The sequence below is a fragment of the Scardinius erythrophthalmus genome (genome assembly GCF_964197995.2).
Source record: "Scardinius erythrophthalmus genome assembly, chromosome: 6".
NCBI lineage: Eukaryota > Metazoa > Chordata > Actinopteri > Cypriniformes > Leuciscidae > Scardinius > Scardinius erythrophthalmus.
Genome location: NC_138226.1, coordinates 12,071,157 through 12,088,363, shown reverse-complemented (window position 1 = coordinate 12,088,363; position 17,207 = coordinate 12,071,157). Strand labels below are relative to the sequence as shown.

The following is a 17,207-nucleotide window of genomic DNA, read 5'->3' as shown; positions in this document are numbered from 1 at the left end:
GTGAAGTCGGTGATATTCCCCAGTCCCATACAGCGGGTTTAAAAATACAGACAGACGACAGTATTGAATAATTTTTCTATAGTGCTGTCTGTAAAATTGCATCTATTCCTCTCATTTTCTGTCCTTTGTATTTTATAGCCTCATGTTTTGGACCAATTGGAACGAGCAGCGCCCCAGTATCATGCGCTCCACTCTTGCAGGGAATAACATGAAAGCCATCATTAGCACAGATGTATTCACTCCTAACGGACTCACAATTGACCATAAAGCAGAAAAGCTGTATTTCTCTGACGGCAGCCTGGGCAAAATTGAACGTTGTGAATATGACGGCTCCCACAGACTTGTAAGTATGACTCTTTCTCTGTTTCGTGGTGTTTTGGAGACTTTTCAAGGAAATTGTCATGATTTTTTAAAGAGTCATTTTCCTGTCAAGGTACATAATTTTTGTAGCACTTTACGGTAAGGTTCAATTCATTAACATTTAATAATGCATTAGGAATCATATACTAACAATAAACAATATCTACTGAATTTATTAATCTAGATTTATGTTAATTTCTAAAATATAATTTTATATTTATAATATTTCAGGGAACTACACTAACCTTTTCCACTGGTGGCACTTGCGCTACTAACTTTTTCAGTTACTGGCGCAAAACATGATTTGGTCGCACAAATTATTTATAGTTAGCCGCTCTGGATAATAATAAACAATAATGAAACTGTATTACATACAGATGTGCTTTTTATTTTACTTGCCATCTTTTAAACCACATGCCTTCTTGTTTTTGTTTTCTTTAACATTGGTTGGGATAGATTTTCTCCTAAATGGATTTCAACATGCTATGGTTGGCACAGATGGGCAGACTCCTGAACTCTTAAGTAGTGATGCACCGATGTGAAAATTGTGGTCGATACCGATAATAACCGATATTAATATTGCTGTTATGGCATAAAAAAAATACTAAAAAAAAACAGGAACATTGTGTACAATTAAGATAGGCTACTTAATTTATTATCCCAATGGCAAAAATATTGTATCACGATTTTTTTCAGGAAAATCACGATTCACGATTTTATCACGATTCTTTTTTATGTTGGTTTTACTATTTTGCGACTGAGCATTACAGCCAAAACTTATGTTCATATTTTAAAAACAAAGCCTTGGGTAACAAAACATATATAAAAAAAATGCCAGACAGGGGTGAAGATAAAAATATTTGTCATTATTTTCTTTGTTATTAAATATTAAGATCAAAGATGCACATTACACATACACAACTTAATATACAAATTAAATAGTGTTTTATGTTTTCAGCTTCAGTAGGTGTATTTAACAGTAGCATTGAAGAAAGTAATTAAATGAACAAATATGAAAATAAAACAAAATACACTTCACTGTATAAATTATACATTGATACTTATTAAAGCTACTTCATTCAAGAGCAGTGAGTGATTTTCTCTTTGCATTTTGTTGTTTTATTAACATAAAAGGAATAGTTCTCCTAAAATTTCAAATTGTCATAATTTACTCTCTCAAGTTGTTTTAAACTCGAATGAGTTTCTTTCTTCTGTTGAAAATAAAAGTTATTTGGAAGAATGTGGGTAACCAAACAGTTGATGTAGGCCTACCCCAGTGACTTAGAATATTTTTCTCCTTTGGAAGTCAATGGGGACCAGCTACTGGATAGCCACATTCTTCAAAATATTAATATTAGAAAAATATTAGAAAATATTAGAAGGAAATTAATACAGGTTTGGAACAACATTAGAGTGCGTTTAAATGATTTTTGGGTGAACTATCCCTTTAAGGACAAGCGGCAGCGTGTTTACTATTGCTACTGTCTCTTTAAGAGTTGCGTCTAATATACACGCATTTGACAAGCAGATTTATTCAATTTTCTCAAGTTTGCTTTCACTTTAGTCATAACCGACTTTGTTTATCTAAACCTTGTGTGTATTTAATAGTATAAGCACAATAAGACTCGAAAGATAACTTAGTCCAGTATCCAGGCGCTGGTAGACAGGCTTTTAGTGCATGTGAGCTTCACGTAACGTTACGCGCTGATGAAGGAACGCACACGTTAGAACACGTTAAAATATAAAACATTAAATATTAAATGTAAACTGTAGCCCGTCAATTTTCATTTTACAATTATCTTCTCTCTCTGTGTGTGCGCGTCCGTGTTTGTGTGTGTGAGAGAGAGAGAGAGCCGCTCGCGCAGCACTGATACAATGGTTTTAATCTAAGTAACGGTCGCGGGGCTGAAGTTAACTTGATGTTTTGAATGCTCATAGGCAGTGCACGTTATAAAACGTATTCTTAAAATACACATTTCTTTTTTAATAAATGTTCATAGTAAATCATAGCCTAAAACATAGGTACAAAAATAATCAGTGATACATTTGCGACCCATTAAAAATTACGGTCGCAATGGCATTTCAAAAGGTCGCATATGCGACCATTTTGGTCGCAGTGTAGTTCCCTGTATTTGTATATATATTTCTGAATTCGCAATGAACTATAATATTTTATAAATTAACATTTAACCTAAATTATTAATGCTGTAAAAAATTGTGCAACTAATGTTAACAAATTGAACCTTACTGTCAAGTGTTTCCACAAACTTAATTAAATTATATGCTAATTAATTCATGAACATAATCACAATTAATTGCATATAAATATGTGTTGAGAAAAAAACCCAAATGAAGATGATTCAAAGATGTCATTCTTTTTTTTTCTTTTTAAATAATTAATCATGTTAAATTAATTCTAATTAAATTAATTCTTTGTTTATGAATATTATTATTATTATTATTATTATTTATATAGTTGTTGTTTAATTAAGTGCTTTTGATTAGTGGAAATAACAACCACCAGTTGAAGCAATTCCTACTCATTTTCGAAAACATAAACCTCAATTGGGTTTTGTGTCCGTCCGGTCACTTCGTCTACATGATAATGACTTGATGACCACTCAAAGGTCAGGCAACCCTCTAGAGTTATTAGTGTCTGTTGACCCTTCACAAGATTAGTTTAATTGTAATTAATAATTCACTTTAAAGAAACACGACAAAGAGTTCATTAGAGTTCCTAAACCTCCCAAACTAAGCGCACTGATGGTAATGAAAGCTTATTTTGAGACTCCTGCTGGGCCGTCCTCTCAACCAGCCAATTAAACTGTGAAGAATTAAGCAAAACTAAATCAACATGGCTTTTGGCAAACTGCCTTACAGTTGGAATCTCCCAACTGGTTTTAGTGTGGGGGATTGTGCGGTAAGTTGAAGCTTAACGCTACGCATGGTTAGACTTTCTCTGATGAAACACAGTCTGTCACAGTCTATGTGGTGCCATCATTTACATCCACACAGAGAGGACTATTATTATAGATGTTCATTTTCTGTAATGCCCATCAGAACTGAAAGCAAATACATGTGGCTATAGTTGTTAGCCGAAAACTCTATTTGACATCTATTTGATCAGATAAACAGAGATAATTAGTGCTGGAGCAGAACGCTTGCACCCCTAAATTTAATTCTGAATCAATATGCTCCATCAAAAACCATCTGGCCTGCTCCTCATCCACCCCCCTTCGGATCTCCAGTTGTTGTTTGCTCAAGCTGGGCTCTCTTAATCAACACCTGTCCTATTTTTCCCACCATGGTGGCAGGGCTAATGTGATCACGGCTACAAGCGTGTTCCTTTTAATGCTTGGGTCTCCAGAGCTGTGGGACATCCTCCCGCCCCACAGCCCGAAAACTCCCAGAAGGAGTCGTGTGATGTATATCCGTGTCCGTCACCATGACACCTGCATTAACACTCTCAGGATCTGGGCTAAACTGGCTGCTGGGGGATTATTTAAAGCACGTGTCCTCTACCTACACATTAGTTTTGGTCCCCTCTAAGAGACTTTACAGTGGTCGTCAGAGTCTGTTTTGTCTCTTGTTTTTAAGTATAAGCCAATGTTTTGAGCCTTGTGTAAAATGCATTTCTTTATAGAACCATTTTCTTTGAATGGCTGATAATAATGGTGAATATTTTGACAGCAGGATGGTTGAAATTTTAGGGATGCACGATATGTCAGTGCCATGCTATATTAGAGATTTATTTGTATTTGTTCTGTCTGTCCATATTTGATATATAATCGTGCATGATCATTTTCTCTGGTTTTACATTTAGATTACATTTGTGATCGTCTAACACTCTTTTTATAATATTGATTATTATTTGTAATATTATTTTTTATTCAACAGTGTTAAATGTAATCTTTAAGAAGTCTTGAAATAAATATATATTTTTTCATAACGTACATGATAATGCCTAAATTCACTTTGTTTGAAACATTTGATTTGATTTTTTTAGAGTCTTAATTTTAATTTGTTTAGAAAAGAATTGCATAGCATTTTATTGTCAGCCCTAATATGAAATATGCCCACATAAGAGACTTCTTTCAGACACATTAATAAATAACATTATACATGAAAAAACCTGTAAGCAGTTTTCTCTTTAAGTGACCCTCTGCATTTGTTTTTAGGTGATTGTTAGATCGGGACCTGGCACATTTTTTGGACTTGCTATCCATGGAAACTACATTTTTTGGTCTGATTGGACTCGGCGGGCTGTGCTACGAACCAACAAGTTCACCGGAGGAGACACTAAAGTTCTTAGAGCTGATATTCCCCACCAGCCAATGGGAATTATAGCAGTTGCCAAAGACACTAATAGCTGTAAGTATTCCAAAATAAATAATTGGGCACTTAAAGTGCCCTCTGAAACTTTTCATATCTGTGTTTCGTGCTTTGGATTCACAGCTGAGCTTTTGCTGGTGGAGGCTCTTTTTGATTTCTAAGGAATAGTAGGGATGATAAATTAGAATGGACTTATTTAGTAACCAAGCAAACTAAATTAGAGACATAATTAATTTTAAAACATATCCTCGAGTCGAAGAGGATTCTCTGAACTGTCGCAAATGTGAAAAGTAGGACATCAAGAAATGGGATTAAGAGACTCCCGACGGTTTGTGTTTGTGAGCCTGCTGTGAGGGGTTTTCTCCTCTCATTTGTTTGATCACACCATATATGATTGCAGCTGTCTGCCCCTAACCATTTTTACCTAGTGAATGTTACCAGTCAGCACCTCCAGAGAGAGATTCAAAGACAGATTTGAGGATAACTGCTATTTTGATCTAGTCTGGCCATCACCAGACCAAGCTCAGTCTTTTAAGATTGAATTTTGGTCTGGGGAGTCTGCTCTGTATTTTCTACTGCACAAGAGGCGTGATCAACGGGCATAGTTCAAATGACTCTGTATGCAATTGGATAGTCCTTCAACCAATCGGACCAATGATCCAGGTGATGTACTTTGCAGAGCTACGCGAAAACTCCAGGCAGGAAATGTGTAACCAAACGTGTTGATCAGCAATGGAATCAAGCGATTTTTGCAGGTTATGCAAAAAAAAAAAAAAAAAAACATGAAAGTTAGTGGTATTTACACCCACTCGAGCGATTTGTTTGCTAAGAAGAAGCCATTGAGCATCGTCGAGAGGCTAAAAGGAATTGGACAGAGCCGTAACGGCTCTGGAATTGGATTGGATTAAACCCGCCAATAGCGCGCCAGGTGGACAAGCCAGTTTGTGATTGGTTCCCGCAAATTTGTAAAGGAAGCAGCAGAGATAAATGTACAGGTTTCCAGCCTGAGCTGCAGGGCGAAATCAAATAGCCGGCAGGTCAGGCTGGGTTTACCCAGTCTAATTTTGATCAGCAATGTGATCTTTCCTATCCTGTACTTTCATCTGACACAATGTCAAGTTAACACACCACCTTTGATTTTTGAGGCTCATTTCCATATTCATGCTGATTCATAGCAAAATGAATTAGACATGCTGAAGGCTCTTCATAGGTGTGCTTCATACAGCTCCCAGAGGTTTTAGATTCATACCATTTTCTGCAGTCTGCACATTCATTTAAAACTACTTTGATCAATCTGATTGAATGGACTGCCGGTGAAAATACTTCTATTTGGATTTTTTTTTTAATTAAAAAATATATACCATTTTCATAATAATTTGAGTGAAATTTCTGAATGTCTTAGTATTTGGTTTGTCCTTTTGCTTTAATGACAGCAGCACTCGAACTTCATGAACTGAACACCTGTTCTTCAGCATGATTTGAGAATGTTTCTTGTTGTAATGGATGCAAGAACATTTGATGTCTGTACAAAGGGAGTCACACGATCAATTTCACAAATTTGCTTATTTAATTGTAGTCCAGAATTTAGCACTTATTTAAATATATCAGATTCTGAAATAGTTATAATAAATGTATTTTTTTTTTTTCATTTTATATTTTCTTTGTTTTAAATAATTTCAGAATCCTCAAACGTTTTTTTATTGTCATGTTTAATTGGACTTTAAATCCCTTATTTTCAATATGTTCACAAACTTTTGGACACCACACTTTTAAATAGTAATTTCCAAAGCCTAACAAAGGAAAACAATACAGTTTCTTTTTCCGTTTTTGAGATTACACATATGTTTTAACATTTTAAACAACTTTTTTGTTTTGCTTAGAAATTGCACTTTTTGTCAGAACTCCAGGGTATTCAGTGAATAAGCCCCTGATGGTACCGCATTTGTCGGTGTGCTTTAATAGTCAGCTCTTTTAAAAGAAAGCAAACCTGTTTTTAGCTCAAAGTTTCATGGATTGCTCACTTCAAAGACTTTGGAATGACTTTTCTCTGGGTCATTGTTTGTTTGTTGTTTAATATTGTTATTTAGGCTTTTTTTTTTTTTACTCCGAACACTGTTGTGATGGTACGTGATGTTCCTTTGTCCCTCTGTTTCAGGTGAGCTATCTCCATGCAGGGTTCTGAATGGTGGTTGTGGTGACCTGTGTCTCCTTACTCCAGATGGCACAGTCAACTGCAGCTGCCGAGGAGAGCGGATCCTGCTCGATGACAACAGATGTGTGTGTAAGTTTCGTCTTCACAGTGCCGTGCCTCGCTCAGACTCTCAGGAAATATGGGACCCTACATCTCAGAAAGATGTGAAATTAGTTTTCTTTAGCTATTCCAGCATTTATCTTGTGTTTTAGCAAACATCATAATGGCTATTGCTAATCTACTGTAGAATTAGGGATTTGAACTTATCCCATACATTTTTTACTACGGACATGAATGATACCTCAAATCTTATGACTTGTCGAGTAGAGGTCAATTTTGTCATATCTATTATTTATTAAAAATGTAATTAAAAGTGAAATAAAATATTTCTATGATGATATATTTATTGACTGATATATCAGAGCATCCCTAACATTTATATAGGCTGTATGTATATATATATATATATATATATATATATATATATATATATATATATATATATATATATATATATATATATATATATATATATATATATATATATATATATATATATATATATATATATTAGCCGCACAATTAATTTCGCTTAGCTTAGCTTTTGTTTCCTAGATTGGTTAACATCATTATCATGTTGTTCTCTTTTATAGCCAAAACGTCCTCTTGCAACATCCACACTGAGTTTGAGTGTGGAAACGGGGAATGTATAGACTACCAGCTAACATGTGATGGAATTGCCCACTGCAAAGACAAGTCAGATGAGAAAATGCAATATTGTGGTAAGTAGCTGATCACAACACTTTGCCATATGTACTCTCTGCTCTCACATCATGATAGCAGGAAGAACGCAGAATTGGTTTAAGGTGGCAGTTCCATTCCCTGAGGCTTCAACCTAATAAAATGAGCCGCTACTCCTTACTGCTTTCAACCAGAGGAGCAAATGGGAATAAGCTCAGAGCAACAGAAAGAGTAAATAAGAGAAAGGATGCGAAGCTTTTTTTCCCCTGTTGTGAAAGATTTGCCTTGCCTTTGCTTTCCGTATCGCTAGACAACAGGAGCTGCCGAAAGGGTCACCGTCCTTGCTACAACAGGCGTTGTGTGGCTAACAGTCGCTTTTGTGATGGAGTCGACGACTGTGGGGACAACTCAGATGAGGCATTTTGTAACAGTGGGTATCCAGTGTGTGAATATTATTATTGTGACATTTTGCATATAAATTTCACTTAAAGAAGACATTTATTTTTGCAGTCTATAAAAGAAAATAGGCAGCAAAAAATATATTGTGCCGCTACTAGGTTTATTTCGGTATACCCAATTTTCAAGCTGTGAAAGCATTTCACAAGTCATTATCTTTGGAGCTGTCTGGAAGACCCTGTTATCAACAGTGAATTGCGGTGCATATATAAATATCTGTGCACAATATTTCATTTCATTTAAGCGCATGTCCAGGTGCTTTAGTCTCTCCGCTCTGTGTAAATGAAGTGTCTCTGTTCCAGATGTCACATGTGCTGCGTCTGAGTCATCCTGTCAAGATGGAACTTGCATACCAATATCCTCCTGGTGCAACCAGGTCATCGACTGCGCTGATGCCTCGGATGAAAAGAACTGCAGTAAGGCAGCGTTGCCCATGTTGCAAAGCAGCACGCGTTATCTTTATCCTACCATAATAATCATTATCTTGACGTATCAGATTATTATAGACTAAAACTGTAGGGCATTCCTAGATTTGACTAAATTCAGCCATCATTTAGTTGCCCTCATATCGTTCAAAACCTGTATGACTTTCTTTCCTCAGTGGAACAGAAAAGGCACATTTGTAGATTCATTTTTAGTTCCAAGAATCTCCTGTCCGCTCTTTCCCATATAATGGAAGTGAAAGGGGACACAATGACAAAAAGCACCATAAAGGCATTGTGGAAGCAATCTGTTGGACTTTTTGTGTTATAATCTAAGTATTTTGATGTCATTTGATACAGTAGCTAGCTTCATATAACAAATAGAACAAAATTAAGTCATTATTCACTGAAATTCTTCTCTGCTGTCGCTTTAAAATCCAATATGACAGCATTGACATCAATGACTGTCGTTCAAACGTTTGGGGTCAGTATGGTTTTTATAAAAAAAAACTAAAAAAAACGTAAATATTGTGAAGTATTATTGCAATTTAAAAATGTAATAATGGTTTTCTATTTTATTATATGTTAAAATGTAATTTATTCTTGTGACAACAAAACAGAATTTTCAGTGTCAGATGATCCTTCAGAAATCATACTAATATGCTGATTGTAGTATTATCAATGCTAAAAACAGTTGCGCACCTTAATAGAGTAGAAAGTTTGGTATCAGTAACACTTTACAATAAGGTTTCATTAGTTAACATTAGTAAACTACTTTAGTTAACATGAATTAAGAATGAACAAGACTTCTATAGCATTTATTAATCTAATTTAATGTTCATTTCAACATTTACTAATACAGTATTAAAATCAAAATTTGTATTTGTTAACAGTTAATGCACTGTGAACAATGAATGACTGTATTTTTATTAACTAACATTAACAAAGATAAATAAATACTGTTACAAATTGTTTTGTTCATTGTTAGTTCATGTTAGTTAATACATAACAAATGAAACCTTATTGTAATGTTACGTTTTTTTTATTGTAAAGTGTTTTTTTTTTGTGTGTTAACTATATATACACGGATAATATATACTAACCCCAACGTTTGAATGGTAGTGTAGTTGTATTTTGATACTTTATTGCTTTTATTAATTACTTTAATGCTGTTTTTTTTTTTTGGAGACCCAGCTTCATTCACTTTCATTATATTGCAAAGTGCAGCCTAGGTATCTTTTGTGTCTTTTGTGTTGCACGAAAGAGAGTAATGTGAGACAAACGATCTGTGATTGTGTAAATAATGAAAGGATTTTTATTTTGGGGTGAACTGTCATTTTAATTTTGATTATGGACTGTGTGTGTCTGCATGGATGATCATATGGGTTGGAATAATTCGTATCGACCTGTTATGCCATCTCATGTGACCTAGATAACAAGCCCTTCCTTTTTCCCCCCAGATCACACAGATTGTAAAGACTTTTACAGGATGGGAGTGGCAGAAAAGGTCTTTATCAGCTGCAACACCACCTCACTCTGCGTTCACCATTCCTGGTTGTGCGATGGAGCCAACGACTGTGGAGACTACGCCGATGAGAGGAACTGTCAGGGTAACGCTCAGTATAACTCTCCATTTGTTAGCTTTGCAGCTTGAGGAAGCCAGGTTCCATTAAAATCGAATTAATTTTGTCGAAACACTATTTATGAAAGGGGTAATGAAGCCGAAACAAGCCCCTGTTTTTTTCCTCCTTGCTTGAAGAGCCTCAAAAAGTGTGGAAGGCTGATGAATAATCATTGGTGATTGTCAGATTTGCGAAGAGCAGACATTTAAACACTCTCGCAAGCTGCGGTCCCTTCAAAACCGATAATGAAAAGGCGGCTTGAAAATTAGTCTTGGCAGGTTTCGGCTTATTACTCATTAGCATGTCAGTGGTTTCAAATAGAAAGCACATGTGGAATTTATCGGAGTAGAACCAAACAACCGATGGACCAAATTCTCACTACACTAAGCAAATCTTGGACTTTTACGCTCTCCATAATAAAACACATATTTTCTCTGATGCCACAGTCTCTCACGGGCAGAAATGTGCAGAAGGCCACTTCGCCTGCCCCAGCGGGAACTGCATTTCCAGTGTGTGGCTTTGTGATGGCCAGAAGGATTGTGAAGATGGCGCAGATGAGTTCCAGTGTGGTAAGCATGACTGGTATTAGCCTCCCATTGCTTTCACTCAGCTCGAGAGATTATGGCCCACCTCTTGAGATGGGCTTTTAATGCAGAAACCAATTCAGCTGCTAATACTGAGGTCAAGAGAAGCATTTTCAGGTGATAAAAACCAATCTCCATGTGTGCTTGTGCCCTTGAAAGCTTGCGTGTATGTATATAACTGGAGCCATGAAAGCATTTTTAGTTCACAAAAAATTCAGATAGATAGACAGACTATATATTATGAATGAACAAACGAAAAACTGTGCACATTATCTAACTTTTACATGCTCCCTTTCTTGGAATTGAAAGGATGTTTTTCACCATAAAATGACTACATCTTTGCACACCCTCAGCACTTTGAATGGCGATAGGATATCTGCAAATATAGCAAGAGACCATCAGGGAGTCAAGGTGAATCATGGGAATTTGAGATCTATCGTGCTGTGACCCTTAATTTCATTCTCCATTGTGTAACCCCAGGAGTGGACCACTCTAACTCTTTTGGCTGGCAAAATCTGTCTAGAATAGAACTGAAAGGAAAATAATAATAATACTTGGCTCAGGTATAAACTGGCATTTTGTATTCCAATTTACACATGCATAGGCATGTTGTAGTATGTCATTTTGTTAACCTATAATTATATTCCTGCAGATCTCTGAGGTATTTTTAATAATGGAAGGATATGAAAAATGTCTCTTTTAGGTCTACAGTTCAGTAGTTTGAGTTTGGCAAGATGTTTAGGTTTTTGAAATATATGCTCCCCAAAGTTGTGCTTATTTGATCAGAAATATGGTATAAACAGTAATATTGGGAAATATTATTTCAATTTAAAATAAATGTCATGTAATTTGTTCCTGTGATGGGCAAATTTCAGTAGCCATTACTCTAGTCTTCAGTGTCACATGATACTTCAGAAATCATTCTAATGCTGATTTGGTGCTCAAGAAACATTTCTTATTATCTCTTTTGGTGATCAAAAAACATTTCTTATTTTCAGTGTTGAAAACAGTTGTGCTGCTTAGGATTTTTGTGGGAACCATGATGCATTTTTTTCTGGACCCTGATGAAGAGAAAGATTAAAATAACAGCATTTATTTGAAATATTTTGTAACATCACAAATGTCTTGGCTTTCACTTTTGAATTTATTGCATCATTGTTGAATAAATTATATATCTTTTAAGAAAAACTTACTAACCCCAACATTTTGAACGATAGAGTATACAAAGACATAAAGACCTGTGGAAATTCGCCATACTACAATTATTATGGACTGACTTGACGAGCACAAGAAACAGAAATTGGTTCCGAACACATGCTTTTATTTTGCTTTTCAATATCTTTGTTCAGTTTTGCCACAAAATAAATGTTGTACATTTTAAATCCATATATCAGCTGGAATATTATTTTGTCATCTTGTAAAATTGCACTAGCATGTAGACGTCCTCAAAACTGACAGGGGCGGACTTACTGTAAAGCTATAAGTTCAAATTTTAAGGGTAAAATTGCTGCTCAACACATAGAACATACAGATAGATGTGTATGCAAGTACTATATTTTTGTGAAGAATGACAGAATAAAGTGTGATTACACAACAAAAATGCAGAAAACTTTTATTTTATTTAAAACTTTTGCTTTATTTAATCTTCATGTAAAAGCCACTTTGAGAAAGACTGACGTATGTATTGCATGTTTTGTTGTTGCTGTGTTTTGAGAGCACAAGTAATATAAGTGTAATCCAGAGATCTACTTCAAAGTCTGCTGAATTTAAAAAATAAATATACTATCTCTAAAAGCATTCAGTTACATCAGGCGTAAATTGTGTATGTAATTTTTTCTAAGCACTGTTATTTGTGACTCGTAAACTATTTTGTTGATAGACTCCTCCTGTCTGTGGAACCAGTTTGCTTGTTCAAAGAACAAGTGCATAGCGAAGCAGTGGCTCTGTGATGGCGAAGATGACTGTGGAGATGGGGTGGACGAGAACATGGATCTCTGTGGTATGCATTTGACCTCTCCTTCCATTCTGTGTGACTGTAAATGTTCCTTTTTTTCTGTGCTCAAAGACAGCGTTTTGAATGATTTGAGTTTATACACAGGCTAACAACTATTATATATTGGCCAATTCTAAAAATGCAATCATGTTTTAGTATATTAGTACATATTGGTGGTAAACAATCGTGTAATTGGATTGTAATGAAATATCAGTGAGATATTAATGACATTGCTCTGTTCCAGTGGGGATTTCTTTAAGACTGCAAGGGAAGCTCGGCTTCCCCTATAATGTCAAAAAAATTAATGGTCAAATATGTACTATTGTGTTAACATTTTATTGACTAAAAATGCGTTAGAAAATGTTAATCTCAAAGACGAGTTCGTTCAGAATCAGCTACATACAGCAGGTCGGCTGACTCGATCTCCTTCTCATACATTCCCGTAGCGTCACAGACAGTGCATTTCCCTGTTGAAGCCCAGCGTCCATTGACTTCTATGGGGCTGCTTCGAACAGTTTTTTTCAGCGCTTCGAAACTAGACGGTCATTGGATAAATGCTGCGATTATGTCCCGCCCACGGACGCTCAGCGTCTCTGGGGGTGAATGAGGAGTGGGCTGGCCCGGACTCCGGGCTTCCGCGTGATGATTGGAGGGGCTGCATCTCCTTTTGATTGACAGCGATTTCATACAATAAAAAGTCGCTGCCGCTGAAGCTATTGGAGCTCAGTGCAATCGCGGATTTTTCAAGTGATAGTCAAAAGATAAACTGCTGCTACCTCTTTCTTTGTATTTGCTGTCGAAATTGCTAGCCATTTTTCATAATACATTTCACACTTATACATTTATACCTTTATTATATTATTACTTATCCTAATATATTTTTATAATATTATTAGTAATAATTAAAACAATAATTATTAAAAGAATTAAAAATAGCCTATATATTATTAGTAGTATTATTATTATACTTTATTATATTGTTATTTATACCTTTATTATATTATTACATTTATACAATTATACCTAACTCTGCTGGCCATTGAGAGGACACACTGGTCAAGTCACTGGAAAAGACACCTAGTTGGAACGATATAGGGTCACAGAGCATTTTCTTGAAAAGGAACATTGGGCAGAATTTACGTATAAATAAATGGAAAATTTTTATGATGTAGGCCGAAAATGAGCTTCCCCTCTTTGAAAGACCAGCAGCCGCCACTGCTCTGTTCCTAATAATGGCAAATGCAGTTAAACACAATAAATACTTATCAGAACTTGATAAGCAACACTGAACTTCCCAATGTTTAACCAGTCCTACTCGGCCCTCTCTGAGCGAGATTTTATCCAGCGTCTCCGGCATGGGAGGCAGTCTCTAGTGCTTCTTGAGGCCAGGGGAGTGATGTTTACATGCACAGTTCTTACTAGCTTGCCTCCGTTATACTCACCCCCTTAAACCTCACTCACATCTGGGTCACGGCACCAAATGTGACGGCCTCATTTGACCCGCTCCGGGCGGAATTCAAACCGGTGTCTCTGGCATGGAAGGTGGCACACAAGGACACTAAAGAATGCTAAAGGACGCTAAAGTGCACAGTCTCCAGCATCAGACACTAACACACCTATTAAAGCCGGATGAATGAGATTTACATGCACAGCTCTTACTAGCTTGCCTCTGTTACATATGCATTTGCTAAAAAGCTTTCTAGTGGTACTGTGTGATTCCTCCAGATATTTGTCATTTATAATTTCTAGACCTGAACAAAAATAAATGATGCATTACTAATAAAATATGTTCCAGGCTCGGTGACCTGTGCCCCAGGGTTATTCAGTTGTCCAGGCTCATACGCATGCGTCCCAAAGCGCTGGTTATGTGATGGGGAGAGAGACTGTCCCGATGGCAGCGATGAGCTCGCAGCGGCCGGCTGTGGTAAATATTCCCATTGATCTGTTTAAAATGTCTTCTGCATGTCGATGTGTTATCGATGAAAGCTCCCCTCTAGCAGCGATGTTGGCCATTCATTATAATTGGCTTTTTGATACGTGGGTCAGGTCAGGATTTAAAAACTCAATGACATCCATTGAATAAGATATGCTTCACCACAGGCACTTCATTAGTGATGCGTTTTGTGTAACATGTTAAGAGTCCAGGCTATGGTAGAGAAGGGTTATGACTAGTACCCCAAGGTGAATAAAAGTCTTAGTGAGCATTAATTAAGCTCAAGGTTCTGATGTTTACCCCGCAGCTCCGAATAACACATGTGATGAGAATTCCTTCAGATGCCTTAACAAAGGCTGCATTCCAAAACGCTTCGTTTGTGACCATGACAACGACTGTGGAGATGGTTCGGATGAATCGGTTGAATGTGGTAAGCATCTTTCTTAATTCAAACATCTGTCTGATAAGCAGAGCCGTCATTGAGAAATAATTTTGTTCTACATCTATGTCTTTGGTCACTATAGTTACCTGCTTTTCCCTAAAGGAATTTGTGAAAGCGACTTTTATTTATACAGCAAATTGAATAGCATTGAAATAGTAAAGTGCAGTATTTTAATGGAAAAAATCAGGCACTTCTCAGTTAATTAAAGCTCTACAGTGAGCCTTAGGCTGCTCTGTGCTCATATTATTTGTACTATACATTCTTAATTAAGTGGAACAATTTCAAGAATAGTCAATATTGCACTTCAATTATTGGGGTTTCCTAATTTTTTTGCCGCTTAAAACTGAAACATCTGTGGGCTTTTTGATGGAGAACTTGGGCCCTGGTCTTCACAACATGAAAGCACAGCCTCTCCACAGGACATCATACATGTGCATACGCCCTCATAATTTATTACACTAGAACTTATTGCACTGAGGTTAAAATATGAAATGGAAAGTCTGGGTAATTATTTATAACAAAAGGGATTCAAAGAGATCTTCGTTTCTAGAAACTGTCGCCCAAGAAATCTGCAGATCATTTTACTAAAAAGTATCACACTTCATTCTTATTGTTTCATGTCCATCTTGCAAAGTTCACCCAAATATTTCAAATCAGTCATAATTTACTAACCCTCAAGTTGTTTAATACCTGTTAATAGCAGCTTTGGCATTCCACTAAATATCTGCGTTTGTGTTTCGATAGAAGAAAAATGAATCGCACTTTTTTTCTAAATGAATGAACGCTGAATTTTCTATTTTTGTGTGAACTGTCCCTTTAAGATCTCTGTTTGGTCGCAGAGTGTGTCAGTGTGCTGACAGTCGTCACTCTTTCCGCAGTGTACCGCTCATGTGGGCCGGATGAGTTCCGCTGTGCTGATGGCCGATGCCTGCTCAGCGCCCAGTGGGAGTGTGATGGTTACCCAGACTGCCCTGACCACTCTGATGAGCTGCCCCTCAACCTCAAATGCCTGGCTGCCGGTAATGGTCCAACAGAGCCGTGCCTGAAATATGTTTGACTGATGGATGTGGGGCTTACTGAACATCTGAGGGAACACAAGTGGCCAAGGAACATCATAGATAAAAGCAGGGGGCTGAAGTGGATAACTTTGACCTGTGGGGATGGCATGTTTTCAGCTGAACATACCAAGCATTTAAAAGAAAAAAAGGCCTTGCACTTACTGGCAGTTGCAGAAAGCTAGAATAATCATTTGACTTTTGTTGGATTGCAACTTTGATGCCCTCTAGCTTTGCAGATTTAAAGCCATTCAATCTTTAGTTTTTTCCAAAAGCATTTTTACATTTTCAGTTTGGGTTTCAACACCGCTCTGTATTGCTTGTATTGCGTTGTGCTTTTCCTTAATTTGTTTTCTTTGTTTTCACTTTCCTCCTCTATTTCTAGAGAGCTTATGCAACAGTTCCTTTTTCATGTGCTCGAATGGCCGCTGTATATCTGAGAAGAGTTTATGTGACCTGAAAGATGACTGTGGCGATCACTCAGATGAGAAAAACTGCAATGTCAATGAATGTCTCAACCGCCGTGTCAGCGGATGTACGCAGGATTGTCTAGACTTACCAGTGGGATATAAGGTTGGTCAATAATATCTTTATGTATTGTACAATTGTTAAAGATTTGCTACTTTAATGTCCACAATCATCTTGTTTTGGTGGTGGCACATTATCACTGAAGTAGTCATTAATAAGTTGAGCAAAATGATCCATGCCAATTGTTTTTAAAGCAGTGCATTTAAAGCGTTAGTCAGCGACTGAGCACTCTTACTCTTACTAAGGAAAGGTACTCCTCTCAGAAAACGTTCAAATAAAGATGTTTAATTGCTATTTGGAGCATTTTGATTGCTACTTGAGAGCTTAATGAACAAATTTTTGTGAAAAATGGACATATTTCACTTGTTTTGCCTGTAGCACGTTCCGACTCATTTTGCCAGAACGGGTCACATATTTAAGATTCATGTGTCCCTCAAGGCTGACTTTTTTCCCCAGAACTTTTCGCAGGACTTTCAAAAAAAAATAGTCAAGCAAAGCTTGCCTCCCTAATCAATTATGAAACATTCACAAGTTAATGTCTTTCCAAA

General features: G+C 36.6%; 1 protein-coding gene across 1 annotated transcript in view; it reads left to right on the top strand.

The window, feature by feature from the left end:
* lrp1bb (low density lipoprotein receptor-related protein 1Bb) overlaps positions 1–17,207 on the top strand; it is a gene marked incomplete at its 3' end in the record, with an annotated part of 323,276 nt that overhangs the window by 258,482 nt on the left and 47,587 nt on the right. The window contains exons 43-55 of the mRNA XM_081367857.1: positions 139–343; positions 4,539–4,731; positions 6,848–6,973; positions 7,537–7,665; positions 7,935–8,054; positions 8,383–8,496; positions 9,963–10,112; positions 10,571–10,693; positions 12,588–12,707; positions 14,497–14,625; positions 14,942–15,064; positions 15,955–16,095; positions 16,517–16,704. Of these exons, the coding sequence (XP_081223983.1) occupies positions 139–343; positions 4,539–4,731; positions 6,848–6,973; positions 7,537–7,665; positions 7,935–8,054; positions 8,383–8,496; positions 9,963–10,112; positions 10,571–10,693; positions 12,588–12,707; positions 14,497–14,625; positions 14,942–15,064; positions 15,955–16,095; positions 16,517–16,704 (1,861 nt within the window). The remainder of the gene's footprint in view (positions 1–138; positions 344–4,538; positions 4,732–6,847; positions 6,974–7,536; positions 7,666–7,934; positions 8,055–8,382; positions 8,497–9,962; positions 10,113–10,570; positions 10,694–12,587; positions 12,708–14,496; positions 14,626–14,941; positions 15,065–15,954; positions 16,096–16,516; positions 16,705–17,207) is intronic.